The sequence below is a fragment of the Citrus sinensis genome, chromosome 3 (genome assembly GCF_022201045.2).
Source record: "Citrus sinensis cultivar Valencia sweet orange chromosome 3, DVS_A1.0, whole genome shotgun sequence".
Taxonomy (NCBI): Eukaryota; Viridiplantae; Streptophyta; class Magnoliopsida; order Sapindales; family Rutaceae; genus Citrus; species Citrus sinensis.
The window spans coordinates 40,202,601-40,217,087 of record NC_068558.1 but is presented as its reverse complement, the minus strand read 5'-3'; the positions used below and the strand labels follow the sequence as shown (position 1 = coordinate 40,217,087).

The following is a 14,487-nucleotide window of genomic DNA, read 5'->3' as shown; positions in this document are numbered from 1 at the left end:
AATTGATTAGGATTCAATTTTCAGAGTTATGATACTTTTGAGATAGTATTTGCCACAATTTATGTATTCTAAAGTGATTTAAAAGTTAATAAAATTTAACTATCTAACAATAAAAATAGAGTCGTGAATAATGTAATTAACGGGAAATTAAAATATATTTGAAACCAAAATTATATTTTTACACTCATGAGTTAATTTAAAAAATTATATCGTATTATAATTTATTCACAATAGAAAGAAAAATTCACTAATCAAGTGAAAATCGTATTCTTATCGAAATGAATTCCAAAAATTGGATAAACATCAGTATTTCTTCCGGTCTAATTTTAGTTTAATAGAAAATCTATTTGAGTTTTTGTGCGAAGAAACCAACAATAAAAGTTTGATAGACTTGAAATTATTGTGGTTTCGGGGATTTGTAAGTTAAATCTACTTTTGGGAAAAATAAAAAATAAAAAATAAAAGCAAAATTAAATGAAAAACTAAAAGTAAAATAAAACGACATGAAAAAATATTAAGGATTTGCGAAACGGCTATTGAAAAATATAGCCGTTGGGAGCTGGCTTGTACAACGGCTATTTTTCTGTAATGATCTGCTTTTGTCTTCCTTTTAAGTGAACCTTGACTCGTATCAAACCTGTCAAAAGAACAGTTTCATCAACTGAGCTGAGATTTGCTTTCCTTTTTCAAAACCCACCTGAGATATTGTAATTCCCAAATTTCTCTCAGAGCTACGCGAGCAAGCAGCCGCTTTTTCACTTCATTGAAGAAGGTAAGTGATATATCCATTTCGTCCAATTGATTTTTTGTTTCCTTTTCAGTGTTCGGGTAGATCCTTTTTGTCAGTCAAGTTGAAGAAATATGCACATTCAAACAGCAAAAGAGGGCGAGCAATACCCATTTCATGAATTTAATCAAATTTTGGGTGAAATTGAATAAATGTTCATATTCAAGTAGATAGTGTTTGTTTGTAGGAAAGAAAGATTCATGAGCATAATTTTTCTAGGTAGTGTTAGAAACAGCAAAGAGAGATTATTTTTGTTCAATTTGGTATGTAGAAGCGTTTCAATTTGGACAAAGTTGAAAAGCAATTCCAAGTTCATAAATTTGATTCAATTTTGGTCTGGTTTTAGTATTTTAATTGGTTAAAGTGCTTCAGATGCAAAGAAAATTCATTTTCTTCTTTGTTTACTTCAGGTGAGTGAAGGACATTCCGAGTTTCAAAGATGAATGACCTAATGACAAAGTCTTTCACCAGCTATGTTGACCTCAAAAGGGAGGCCATGAAAGATCTCGAAGCTGGCCCGGATCCTGATCTGGAAATGACAACTTCAACTAACACTATGGACCAAAACCTCAACCTATTCCTGGCAGAAGCTGAAAATGTGAAGAAAGAAATGGAAGAAATCCGCGATGTCTCAGGCAGACTCCAAGAGGCCAATGAACAGAGCAAGTCCTTGCACAAACCCGAGGCTCTTAAATTATTGAGGCATAAGATCAACAAAGATGTTGTCACGGTACTCAAAAGAGCCAGGAATATTAAGTCTCATCTTGAAGACATGGACCGCGCCAATGCTGCTAATAAGCGCCTTTCTGGCTGCAAAGAAGGGACTCCGATTTACAGGACTAGAATTGCTGTCACTAATGGCTTGCGGAAGAAGTTGAAAGAGCTTATGATGGAGTTTCAAGGGTTGAGGCAGAAAATGATGACAGAGTATAAAGAAACTGTTGGGAGAAGGTACTTTACTGTGACTGGAGAGTACCCAAATGAGGATGTGATTGAGAAAATCATCAGTGATAATAATGGGAGTGAGGAGTTTTTGACACATGCGATACAAGAGCATGGAAGGGGGAAGGTGTTGGAGACGGTGGTGGAGATTCAGGACAGGCATGACACGGCGAAAGAGATTGAAAAGAGCTTGCTGGAGCTACATCAAATTTTCTTGGACATGGCTGTGATGGTGGAGGCGCAGGGCGAGCAGATGGATGATATTGAGCACCATGTGATGAATGCTTCACATTATGTCAAGGATGGAACCAAAGAGCTCAAGACCGCCAAGGACTACCAGAGGAGCAATAGGAAGTGGATGTGTGTGGGGATAATACTTTTGTTGTTGATCATTCTTCTTATCGTCATCCCTATTGCAACTAGCTTTAGCAGTTCTTGAATTGCTGGAAGTTCTGTGGAGGATAAACCCTGTTATCCTTCTAATTTTTTTTCACTCCAAAAGTCCTTGTGCTGGGACTGGCTTGTGATTGGTCTTTCATTCTTTTATTCTTTTTGTTCAATGCGATCTCTTCGAAAGTCATTGTATTGATAGAATGTAAACTGCATTTATGTTCTTTCACTTAATCTATTTGTGGGGTTCGCTTTTCATTTTAGACAAACCATCCCCCTGTTTTTCTGATTTTAGATTTGAAAAATAAGATTATCTCAATCGTAACCTAACTTACATTAATTTCTGGATTAAGATGAGATAACATTGACCACAGTCTGTAGCACAGAAGAAAGATACCTTTTTTGTTTTGTTTTTTGGAAAATACAGAGGAAAGATATCTGATGGAATTAAAAGCACTATATCTGAAAGAATTAATTCAAAAGATTTGACTGAATTTGCCGTACAGTTTTAAAAAATTAATAAGATACTAAATTGAGTTCTATCTTATCTTCTTAACTGGCAAAGCTCGTCCGAAAAGATTTTCTACCTCGCTTGCTTCCATTTTCAGCTCACTTAACAGATCCATTTCTTCTTTACTTAGCTCTCTCAAGAATTTCTCCTCATCTTTTTGAAGCTCTTTGAACCCTTCTGCCAACCTCTGAAACAAAGTCATTTCAGTTTTTCCAACCTTCTCCACCTCACCTTCTAGTTGTTCTACCTCCTTTATGATTGTCCTCTCTCCTTCTTCCACCTTTTTCTCAAGTCTCTCTACAAGGGGAGGCTCGGGTCCACAAGTATTATCTGTTCTGATGAACTTGTTGAAATCCCGACCTACACTTTTGGCTGCTCTTTCAAGTTCAGGTACAATGGTTTCAGGCACAGTTTTACTTCTGGTGTATAAAAAAGCACCACCATATCCATCCCATGCATCATTGCTGCCCCGATAGTACACAAAGACATAGTCATCTGGTTCGTTCTGTATCTTGGATGACAATATATACCTACATGCATTGGGTATCAAGATGGATAAGTCTTTTGAGTGGGATGGCAGTGTAATGACAGGTCTATCCTAGTTGATTGATGCACCAAAAATACCTTAATTTAGTATCATAATGAAAAACTGCCAGACGCAAGCAGATTAATCCATGGGATTGTATCCAACAGAAAAGCAAATTTTTTTTTGATGTAATATTACTTTCTGAATCGTTAGTGTAAGTGGCCACCCGTTTTTAGACCTTACAAAGGGTTCATCACATCAGTGCTGTAAAGATACTATCAAAATCCATACTTCACGTCCTTACAAAGTTATTCATAGTCATAAGCTAGTGAAGAAAATATTGAAGGTTCATTAGCAAGTGAACTGGAGTTCACTAAGTGGTAACAGCAGAAGACTGATCAGTATTTGCAAAGAAGTAAGACCAGGAGCTTTATTAGAATGCAGAAAAGGTATTTACCAGTCATCTTTATAGTGAAGGTATTCATTGTCGTGATTATAGAGTATCCCAGGATGAATTGGATCTTGAAAAAATCTCTGCATAGCTGATCGGGTGAAAAAGCCACCATCTGGAGTTCTTATTCTCCACGATAAATTTCCTATGAGTTTGTTGGATTCTGTATGGAATTCATGCAATTGGCAATCAAAAGTATCGAAGGAAGGATTTAAACCACTAGAAATGTACCACTTCCCATTGAAGTCTTTGAGGTTAAAACTTTTAACTAGAATGGCAGGATCAGGGACAGGAAATTCCCCTAAATCAGATTTCTGTGGTACACACTTCTTTCTTGAGACCGCACACTCATTAAACTCATCAACAACACTGTTTTCAAACAGGTCCCCACATTTTATCTGCATAAGAAAATAGAGCTTACAATTCCAGATCCCGGTTAAAATCAATAAGCGTGTGCATGTCTCCAGAGAGAAATAAAGAACCAACCTGGCATTCAGTCTCATCAGGCCGATTGTTGCAGGTTTGAAGGCAAGCAACATTGGCAGCACATGCCGGATTTGAAATGCACTCAGCAAGTTCCAGCCTGACAAAGATGAAAATTCAACTTGAGACAGATGACCGGTTATGTTTAATTTTGGATGCTGGGTGTCCATATGAAGAAATGAGACATGAAACTGGCAATAACATGCATAATGTGAGCAGGTTGGTATGCGATTGCCTGGAATAAATTAGATCCTCTGCTAAAGGACAAATTCCTAAAAGAGAAAGGATGAAAAACTTTGGTGAACCATACTCATCAATATTTCCCCCCCCCCCCCCCCCCACGCACACACACAAAAAAGAACCTTAAGTTCATCATTGAAGTGATAAAGAATAGGAGCAATCATGAGTTTCAGGTTTTGTTCGCCCTGAGAATGTATGATCAGTAAATTTACAGATCAGCTTTTGACTTCATGATTTGTTGTCCTCTTACTCTTGTCATTTTGTAGCAACTCAATTTAAAATACTGTCCACTCTTCTCGAAGTTGATTAGCAGAATTAATTCTAGTTTTAAATCCTGAAACTTGGATACACATTTCTGCATGATAGAGCATAGGTTACTGATATGGTTGTCATGGTTGTTGACCAATGGAATAAATCAGAAAATAACGCAACAACAAAAAGAATGATTTATCTTGTTCTCTGAATACTGAGCTACCTCATCAAGCTGGACGATCAAGAAAAGCCTCACAACAACTAGCGAGTCTATTGACATGAATTATCCTAAATCCATAAAACTGATAATACAAAATAGAACCAGAATAATGGCAAAATTTACAAGGAGCCATTTTAACATCTTGCTGAAAAAAAATAAAAAAAGAATTCACTTAATCACTACAGGTTACTGTCAAATGATACCTTATTCAAACTTAGACAATACAATTAAAACAGCTAGACGTATCACGACAATATGGTGAGTGAAATTGAACATAATTGGCTAAGATCATTGGTAGAATTTAAAGAATAAATAGCAACTTTAATCCCCCAATGAAAGATTTCCAACATTCAAATAACATTAACATATGAAAGGAGCACTTTCTGTAAGACTTGAACTTTGATGTCAAAAAGCACAAAAATTCAAGGTTGGGTACTCAAGAAAATTAGAAGCTCAGGTTAGCTACTGATTTTCTGTGTAATTCTGAAGCTCTTAAACCAATTCTTTATATTGAAAGGCATCTGCCACTAATCCCAGTGCTAAGAACCCATGAAGATGGATTGAATTCTAAGACAGTGCTTGATAGAGGAATTACAAGAAAAGAACTGATGAAAAACACAATGATGTATGTATAGAGAAACCAACACATTTTCATGCCTAAATTCCGACTTATCCACCCTATGAGAATGGACCAAATGATATATTCAATCAAGCTTGATTCCCTCAGAAATATGGCGACCAAAAGAGTGAGAATTCCATTCCTGTACACAATCAAAAGCTCATAACCAGTGCTTTGATGCAGTCCCAGGACAAAGTTGTAGTAGGACAAAGTTGTAGTAGGACAAAGTTGTAGTAGGACAAAGGAAACAGTTGAATTGAACTTGAGGTTGTAGTTGGTTTATTTTCAGTATCCACAATTCGCATGAGATGATATCACATATAGAAGGCAGATACCCTTTTCAGTTCAACTTCAAGGCCTAGAGATAAAAAATTTTATAAACGCGTACCAGAATGATAAAATGCAATTTCCAATACGCCTTTCTGACATATGGAATAAGGCATTTCCTTTTTTGGGTAAAAGACGAGCTAAGTATATTAGTTTAATTTCTTACCCATTTTGATAAAGAGAATTTGAGTACGCAAGGGATGCAGTGCTACAGTACCATTAGTTATCATGTTTCTAAAAACCGAAGCTGTAAAATGGCAATAAGTATCGAGTACCTGCACTCCCTCAATAAGCAAGTACATGTCTTGAGAGCATCAACAGCACCAGCTGATGGAATGACCAAAAACATGCAAGCCAGTACACCAGCTACATTAATCAACTGTAATTGGCTCCATTCCTTCAGCACATTTGGTACAGGGTGCACCAGATTTTTAAGCACCTCTTTTGCCTACAGAAAATCAAAAGAAAAATGAAACTGAAAGCAAGAAAATTTACAGGGAAAAGGATTTAAAGAAAGAACCGTGTCGATAGTTATGCAACTATGCATCAAGAAAGCAGGGCTACCTCAGGTATTGTTGTACCAGTGTTAGAGATTGAAGAAACTTTCTCTCTTCTTCCTGACACCAGATTTGAACATCTTAAGCCAATCTTGCAACAATTTCTGTAGGATCTCATTAACTGGGAGCACGTTGACTTCTTGCCATTGGACTTAATTTTCAGTGTAACTATGCCACGGTAATACACCATTCTCCTGTTTTGGTTCTTTTCAGTAATTGCAAACCCTGTTCTGCTACATGGATTGCCAATCCTTTCATTACCGTACAAACATATGGAACTTGCAGCCAACGCCATAATAGTTCAGTGTCAGAGTTCTTCTTATTGCAAGCTGATTATCATTGAAATATGTCAGTGAGTTTATTTATTTGTCAACCTTTTTAATAATGCATATGTGCTTCTTCAACTTGAAGCAGCATATAAGACAAAAGAAGTGATCTTTAAAGCATTCTATAGCAGCATCCTTTCCTATTATATAAATCCAATTGCTCCAAATTATTTGTAAATTACTGAACGCGAATGCTTATGAATAAATTGATGGCTCTATGTATGTATGTAAATGTATGGAGAAATTTTAAGTCAGACATTCTCATATATAGCTCTTGGTACCAAATCATTAAATAATCTTGAAATCAAAGTAATAATTAAATACAAATAAATTGCACGAATTGTACATATATCTGAATCATGTAGTGAAGAAAATACAACAACAACCAATGGCTCAAATTCCCAATCAACTTCTAGTCTCAACACTTTTGAGTGACAGAAGCATTACTCTGCTGCCATTTAAAAAACATATAATGAGTAATTTGCTAATTAGTGCCCTCTTGGGCCTAACACATTTTCTATAAAGGAGCCATAGAGTGAATTCAGCAGGAAACACTCAATTTCAAACTACGGGTGACCAAGAATTTCAGCCAAAAAAAAAGAAGAAAAGTACCCAATTGCTTATCCTATCCTATTGCTACTAGAAAGAAAGTTAACAATTAATTTCAGTGAATAAATAGATAAATAAATCACTTCTGCAGATACTCAAGCCAAGAACACATTAACCCATTAAGGACTCCAAATTGCATCAAACAAATTGTTGTTAAACAAGTAAAACAAAGAAAGAGAGTCAAGGAAGCTGACCTAGTAGTAGGGGACCTGAAGAAAGACTGCCAGTGAATGTAAGAGAAAATAAAATGCAAGAAATGGTGAAGTGCAGCTTTTCATGTCAACTTGAAATTGTTTCCTCTGTTTTTTTATCTTTTGGATTTTTCCCACAAAGAATGAAAGAAAATGAGGAACAACCAGGGAGATAAAAAGGGCGCCAAGGCAACTGTGTGTTGGGTTTTGAGCGAAAAAGAAAAAAAGATAAGACATCGTGTTCTTGTGGAGACCAGGGCTATTACGTAACGTCCCCTTCAATTCCACTTGTTCCGTATCTGATTTTTTCTTCATCTTTTACATATTTATCCTGTGATTTTACAATAACTAAATGATACCCACATAGTTTGCAATTTTATTCATTTGAGCCCTACAGATTTCAGTAATAGGAATTATTAAGGGACAAGAACGCAGAACAGAAACGTTGTCCACTACTGATGCTATGACAACGAACCTTTAAAAATTAAACATAATTGTTAAAAAAAAATAGTAGTAGTAGATGGAGACTCGAAACAAGTACTGAATATATATTTTTTTAAGCGTTAATTGCCCCCTTTTGATAGAAATTGCTTATGCGTTTAACGGCAAGTCGCTTAGAGGATATGATAAGTCTTTAATGTGAATATGCACCAAATAAAAGTGAAGAATTCACTAAGAAAACATGAACACTTTATATCTTACAATTTTTTCTAGTGTTGTAAGAAATTGACAAGGATATACATTATAAAGAATTAGATTATTATTGAAAATTATCTCCCTCGTCTTTATATAGACTTTTAAACACTCATACATCACCAAACATTGTGATGATTCGTTGTGACTTTTCACAATTTTTTTATATTCTTATTTGACCAAAACCCAACAGTCTATCACTTGGTCAAAATGAATAAAAAGACATTAGCCAGAAATGTTACAAAGTTTATGCATAAAGAAAGGTATTTTTTGATTTGAACTTTACCTTAGTATAGTATCACAAAATTTTGTCAAAATTCCAGGTAGCATGAAATTTTGAACGAGTTATTCCTATATGACCAAACCAGTAACACTATACACACAACTACTTTTGTGTTCATATGTTCACATTATCCTCGCTTAGCACTTTTAATGCCCACGTGCTCATCCTGTTTCATGAACTTTCTTGAGAGAAATCCTAACACTCATGTGAAGCGGCACCACTTCAAAGTTCACATAGGGGAAGTTCTTCCAGTATCTTTGTTACATTTAAGATACTTGTCACACATAGATTGAACTTCACTAAGAGTTTAATAACTCAACCCTCAATCTGTAACAATCGACATTATACATCATAGATAGGGCTTTTAATTATTTAGTGCCTTATTACATATCCACTTATCATTGACTTGTTTGTACCCATTAAATATAGAACCAGTTTTTTTCTAGTGTTAGATTGGGTTGCCATCATTGGTGGACCTTTTAGTTAAACGGTTGCTGCCCCATCCCTCTAAATGTTGATTTTACCAATTCTCTTGTAAGAGGTTTGGTAAATGGATTAGCCAAGTTTTCACTTGACTTCACATATGTGATGGCAATAATTCCACATTGAATTAATTGTCTCACATATGCATGTTTAAGACTAATGTGTCTTAACTTCCCATTACATAATATAGCAGATAAATTCTTTGAAGTAAATGGGATTTCTAAAAGAAGATCCCTAAGCCACTCAGCTTCTTTCCCTGTTGCTGCCAAAACAATAAACTGAGATTCCATGGTTGAGAGTGTAATGCAAGTTTGTTTCTTGGATCCCCAAGAAATTGCACCACCTCCAAGAGTAAATACCCAACCTATAGTAGATATGCTATCTCTTACACTCGATATCCAGCTAGCATCTGTATATCCTTCTAAAAAAGCAGGGCATTTTAATATTGGAGACCAAGTTCGTTAGTTCTCTTCAAATAACCCAAAACTCTGCTAATGGCCTTCTAATGTTCAACACTTGGATTGCTGGTAGCCGTTTGCTAGACAATATGCTAGTTCTAACAACTTGTTTGAATGACAAAAACGACATGATCTATTGTAGTATTAATTCTTTCCAGAACCAACAAGTGATTTGCTACGTTTGATCATGAAAAAATTAACAAAAATAAAAATTCTTAAGGTAAGGATATTTCCACCATATAAATTGTGTAAATCAACCCTCTTTCAAAAATTATTTACAAAAAAATTTTGTATTATTTTTTAAAATTTAAAATGGAAAAAATTTAAACAATTAACCAATTACAAACTTCTCACAACCAATAAATTTCATGAGATAAATAATCTAAAGTTTGTAGCTAGTAAATTTGGTGAGTTATCATGTCACAAATACATTTTGTTAGTTTAATTGAAGATCGATAATTATGTTAATAATGAATTAATTAGTTAATTGATTGATCGAATTTAATCTAAATTTAAAAATGATAAGATAATTTTGAATTTATTATTATTATTATGTTAAAGTGGGGTGGGTTTATACAATTTGACGAGTGGAAATATCGCCACTTAATTATTAAATATACAATGTAAAATTTTGACATAGTCCCCTTTTTTTTTCATTTAGGACCTATAAGTTTAGAAATTTAACATTTTACCTCAATAATTAAATACTTTTAACTTTAATCTTCAAATATTTACCCTACAACATTTGGACCTAAATTTTTAATCCGACTCGGCCGTGACCCAAGTGGCAAGAAGATCAGGCTCTATAACTACCACCAACCTAACATCTTCTGGAAAATAATAAGATTATTCACCTGCAATTATGTGATCAAACTAATGGAAACAAAAATAGAAAAATTTAACAGCGTTATTTCGGTCCCCTTTCAGTTTCTTTATCATTTTTCTTTTCTTATTTATAAGCTTAATTCGGTTCAAAATCGGCTAATTCACTTTGATTTCATTCTAGATTTCATTTTTCTTTCTTTCGGTTAAAAAAAAAAATTGAACCCATTGGCTGTCAATTCAATTTTGTTGAAAACCAACTTTGCCTGAATTTGAGTAATAATAGAGAAAAAAAAAAGAGTACTTAGTAGAAGAGATTTCTCATTTTTTCTCATTCAAATTTCTAAATAAAGGGAAAAAAACAATAGGAATTGTTAATTATCAAAAATTTGTTCATAACATTCCACCAAGAAAATTTAAAAAAAAAATAAAAAAGATTGGAGAAGAAAAATGAGGCGAAATACGTGGATGGCTTAAATTAATAATGTGAACAAATTCCTCTCGGAAACATGTCATTTTTCATCCGGACAACATGCGGCGATGTGATTCAAGGATAAAAGGATAGGAATCAACTGTTATCTAATAAACAAATGGCCCTGGAGTTGTAACCAATGCTTTTAATTATTGATCATTAAGATCGATATAAAGTATCACGAAATGACGTGCACGACAATATCAATAGCGTAGTGTGAGACCAGGCTGTAAACACCAAGCTTGGCAGATTAATTAAACAAGAATATCCGCATTGTATATGATAATCTCTAGGAAAAGATCAGCTATAAGTATATAATTCCACTGTTTCCTGAGACAACTCAGTGGCTGGTTTGCTCTAATACTTAATATTTTCTTTGTGATATGGAATTATAGGGCAGGTGGAAGGTCAAAAGGGAGACATGAAAACAACATCGACTCTTGCTTTCTTCTGCATACTTTGTGCTCTTTACATCCGTACATTTTCATATAATTCTTTTTCTCAAGGTATATGCTTATTTCGTCGGATTAAGTTGAGTATCGACCTCGATTTGTACTGATCCAAGTTGTATTTCATTAACCTCTCGTGCTTACTTTTGTTAAGAAAAGGGACAATGATACCCTCGCGGTTTCTTAATATTTTCCAAGAAAGATATATCTGTGTGATTGATTCTTTCTGAAACCAAGGGGATTAGTGAACATCTTGTCAAATCACGAGCTTGTCATATTCATTTTTGCCTTAGGTTATTTTAATGATTATTTATTAGATTGGCCTAACAAGCTATCATGCCATGCAGATTGTGCATTAGAGTCTAGTCGTGAGCCATATCAACCTTCCGGGGAGTGCATAGACAACGACAGGAAAGTCATCTACTGGGAAAGCATCCCTTCAACTCTTTGCTGTCGAAATGCGCTAACATTCTTCTCCCAGGCACTAGCACAACGTGCCCGTGAGAATACTAACACAAGCATCTTTCTTGAACAAAATGAGTGGCAAACCTGCAGCGCTCCTTTTACAAGACAAAATGTCGTATCCGCGAAATACTGTGGATTTGATGGCTTTTCCTTTGGGAATGGCAAGTGCGCGAACTCATCATCTTTGTCACTGATTCAGCGGAATGAGGAATTTCAAGGGGTTTTACAATCTTGTTCCCGCTTCAATTCAACAACCTTTGCTGATGCCTGCAGGAATTGTACAACAGCAGTGGTTAAATTCAGGGATTATCTGCTGGAAGAATTTAATGCTGATGGTGATGATGACAATGAAAAGGCAACTTGTGGGCTAGCTGTTGTTATTACCGTTACAGCCGCAAACTTTGATGACCGCTCATCACTTGCTGATCTATATAACTGTTTGCATTCGATAGATCAGATTGGTAAGAACCATCGACATTCCTAAACCGTACCAGAATTAACAAAAATACTATACTTCTTATATTCTTGGTTCCTACTTTTGACCTCTTACTCTTTTGATTGCAACAGATCCTGGATTTATCAGATTCAAAAGTAAGTGGATCTTTTTTTTTTTTTCCCCTTTTTCTAAGTTTAAATGAGAACGAAAAATCTCAACCATCAAGCACCAATCTTTTACCGTTTTACTATCATTCAAATTCAAATGACCGTGGATACAAAACACACTCGCATCCAGCTGAGCTACTCCCATGGGCTATCTACTTCTTATTTTAGCTGTATAACATTGCCAATAATCTTTCCATTTTTGGCATACTGCTTGAATTGAAACCTTTTTTATTATTATTTTTTTCTCTTGTACTCATTGAGATCATTTAGCTTATCAGCTGCTGTGGTGAAAGCAATAATGGCGGTCCTTATAGCGACTTTCGTGATGATGTTGATTCTTGTACTTATAAAACACGTGGCCAAGAGCAAGATACAGGGCAAGAATAAGGGCTGCATGCCCAAGCGGAAATCTCCTAAGCCAACTAAAGAGATTTACAGTACAACGTGGTCAGGTCTCTACAGATTTTCTAAGGACGAGATTGAAAATGCCATAAATAACGACTGGGACCGAAGGTTCTTAGGCCGCGGAAGTGCTGGTTTAGTCTACAAGGGCGTTTTGCCAAGTGGTCAAGTCGTTGCCATCAAGCACATATACAAGAGCAACAACACCGATTCATTTTCAAGGGAAGTTGAAGGCCTTTCCAGGGTTCGCCATCCAAATCTCGTATGCCTATTCGGTTGCTGCGTCGAAGGAGGCGAGCAATATCTAGTTTATGAATTTTGTGCGGCCGGGAATCTCGCTCAACATCTCCTCAGTAATATACATATTTTATCTTCAAATGTTTTTCCTTTTTATTCGAGCTTTACACTAATTTGCTTTTATAATTTTTTTCCAGGAAAAGATAGTGTACTAACGTGGGAAAGAAGAGTTAAAATCCTGAGAGATTGTGCACTTGCATTGAGGTATCTTCACCATTATATTGATGGGTGCATTGTCCATAGAGATATTAAGGTAACGAAAAATTTCCCAATAAGTTTAATTATAGCATCAATGTTTATTTCTTTCACCTCTTCTAAAGACGCTGCATGTTTTAATTTGGTTGTAGCTTACAAACATTCTTTTGACTGAGAAGCTGGAACCGAAGCTTTCTGATTTTGGGTTGGCTAAGATGCTGGGCATCGAAGAGAGCAAAGTATTTACTGATGTGAGAGGAACCATTGGCTATATGGACCCCGAATACATGACTAATGCAAAGCTAACTTGTGCCAGTGACATTTACAGTTTCGGTATCGTTGCTCTCCAACTTTTATCAGGACAAAAGGTCATTGAATTGGATTTTGATGCTAGAGACCAACTCACAAGAAAGGTACGTTTTTTTTTTGTTGGGTCGTGTGTCACACACAAAAATACTCGACACGCGCGAGATTAGCACTTGATTCATTCAAATTCAATTATATGATATCAAGTAAATAAATTTTGTGCAGGCAAGAGATGTAAGCATGGGAAAACGGCCAATAAAAGATTTTGAAGATCCAAGGCTGAATGGAAATATCAACCGGGCGGATTTTGAATCCATTTTGAAAATTGCTGTGCTATGTGTTGCCAAATCGAGCAAAGGCCGGCCAACTATTGATGTTGTCTATGAGGAGATTGACAAGGCTTGGAAAAACACAATGGTTGAAATGATCATTTGAGTTAATTACTCCATATTAATTATAATTTAACCATGCCTTTCAAAGGATATATAACATGTGCCTTATTTTCTTATACTGTGCAGGAAGGAAATACGGATCACCAAGTGAGTTCACCCGCAACAACAACGTCCAGATCCTTGGAGGTGATTCTGGTTTGAAAGTCAAACACAATATTGGATCGTGGGTCTATTGAAACTGCCCTTGTTGCACTGGCACGGTGAGAGTACAAGAATCAACACCTAATGAGAGAGGAGGGATTCTTGCGCCATTAATTTGGAACTGGTGAATTGGGAAGCTGATTTTGTTTTTGAAATTTCGTGGTAAAGAACTTAGGTTCGAGTGGTGTTTCTTGTCAGATTTTTTGAAGACTGAGTAGCTTTATTGAAGACAGGAGCAATCTTTTACCAAGCAAAGCTCTGCGATATCAACTTTTGAAACCATGTTGTACAAAGTTATCTTGTCATATTCCTAAATTGTTTTCTTTGATTATAGATGTCATAATTCCAAGATGCACACACTCGAGAGAATAACAAACAATATACTAATAGTTTTTCCACTCTTATTTATGAAAATGGCACAAAGGTCAAGTTTATAATATAGTGGTTGGGAAAAAAAAATTGATATCACTAAAACGACATTAAGATTTTTAATTGATTTGTAAGATTGATACAAGACATCTTTGTACATGTTAGG

General features: G+C 35.5%; 3 protein-coding genes across 3 annotated transcripts; 2 read left to right on the top strand and 1 right to left on the bottom strand.

Moving 5' to 3' along the window:
- The first annotated feature begins 606 nt into the window (after positions 1 to 606).
- On the top strand, positions 607 to 2,388 carry LOC102627271 (syntaxin-related protein KNOLLE). Its single transcript, XM_006478983.4, has 2 exons — positions 607 to 772; positions 1,198 to 2,388. The coding sequence occupies exon 2, from the start codon at positions 1,227 to 1,229 to the stop codon at positions 2,166 to 2,168; it is 942 nt and encodes a 313-aa protein (XP_006479046.2). The 5' UTR covers positions 607 to 772; positions 1,198 to 1,226; the 3' UTR covers positions 2,169 to 2,388.
- A 218-nt stretch (positions 2,389 to 2,606) lies between these two features.
- VDE (violaxanthin de-epoxidase) lies at positions 2,607 to 7,521 on the bottom strand. The gene is given in 6 exon segments (NM_001288881.1): positions 2,607 to 3,160; positions 3,614 to 4,005; positions 4,094 to 4,190; positions 6,024 to 6,196; positions 6,313 to 6,634; positions 7,435 to 7,521. Coding segments are annotated over 5 exon segments (1,452 nt in total). The 5' UTR covers positions 6,601 to 6,634; positions 7,435 to 7,521; the 3' UTR covers positions 2,607 to 2,658.
- Positions 7,522 to 11,005: 3,484 nt separating this feature from the next.
- On the top strand, positions 11,006 to 14,487 carry LOC102628738 (probable receptor-like protein kinase At2g42960). The gene is made up of 8 exons (XM_025099334.2): positions 11,006 to 11,148; positions 11,439 to 12,017; positions 12,124 to 12,147; positions 12,438 to 12,914; positions 12,996 to 13,111; positions 13,206 to 13,466; positions 13,585 to 13,776; positions 13,878 to 14,487. Exons 1-8 carry the CDS (start codon positions 11,064 to 11,066, stop codon positions 13,950 to 13,952), a joined length of 1,809 nt encoding a protein of 602 aa, XP_024955102.2. The 5' UTR covers positions 11,006 to 11,063; the 3' UTR covers positions 13,953 to 14,487.

Coding starts and splice junctions, on each gene's coding strand:
- LOC102627271 (XM_006478983.4), top strand. CDS start 1,227: ATGAATGACCTAATGACAAAGTCTTTCACCAGCTATGTTGACCTCAAA.
- LOC102628738 (XM_025099334.2), top strand. CDS start 11,064: ATGAAAACAACATCGACTCTTGCTTTCTTCTGCATACTTTGTGCTCTT. Junction 13,112..13,205: donor TTGTCCATAGAGATATTAAG/GTAACGAAAAAT, acceptor ATTTGGTTGTAG/CTTACAAACATTCTTTTGAC. Junction 13,777..13,877: donor AGGCTTGGAAAAACACAATG/GTTGAAATGATC, acceptor TATACTGTGCAG/GAAGGAAATACGGATCACCA.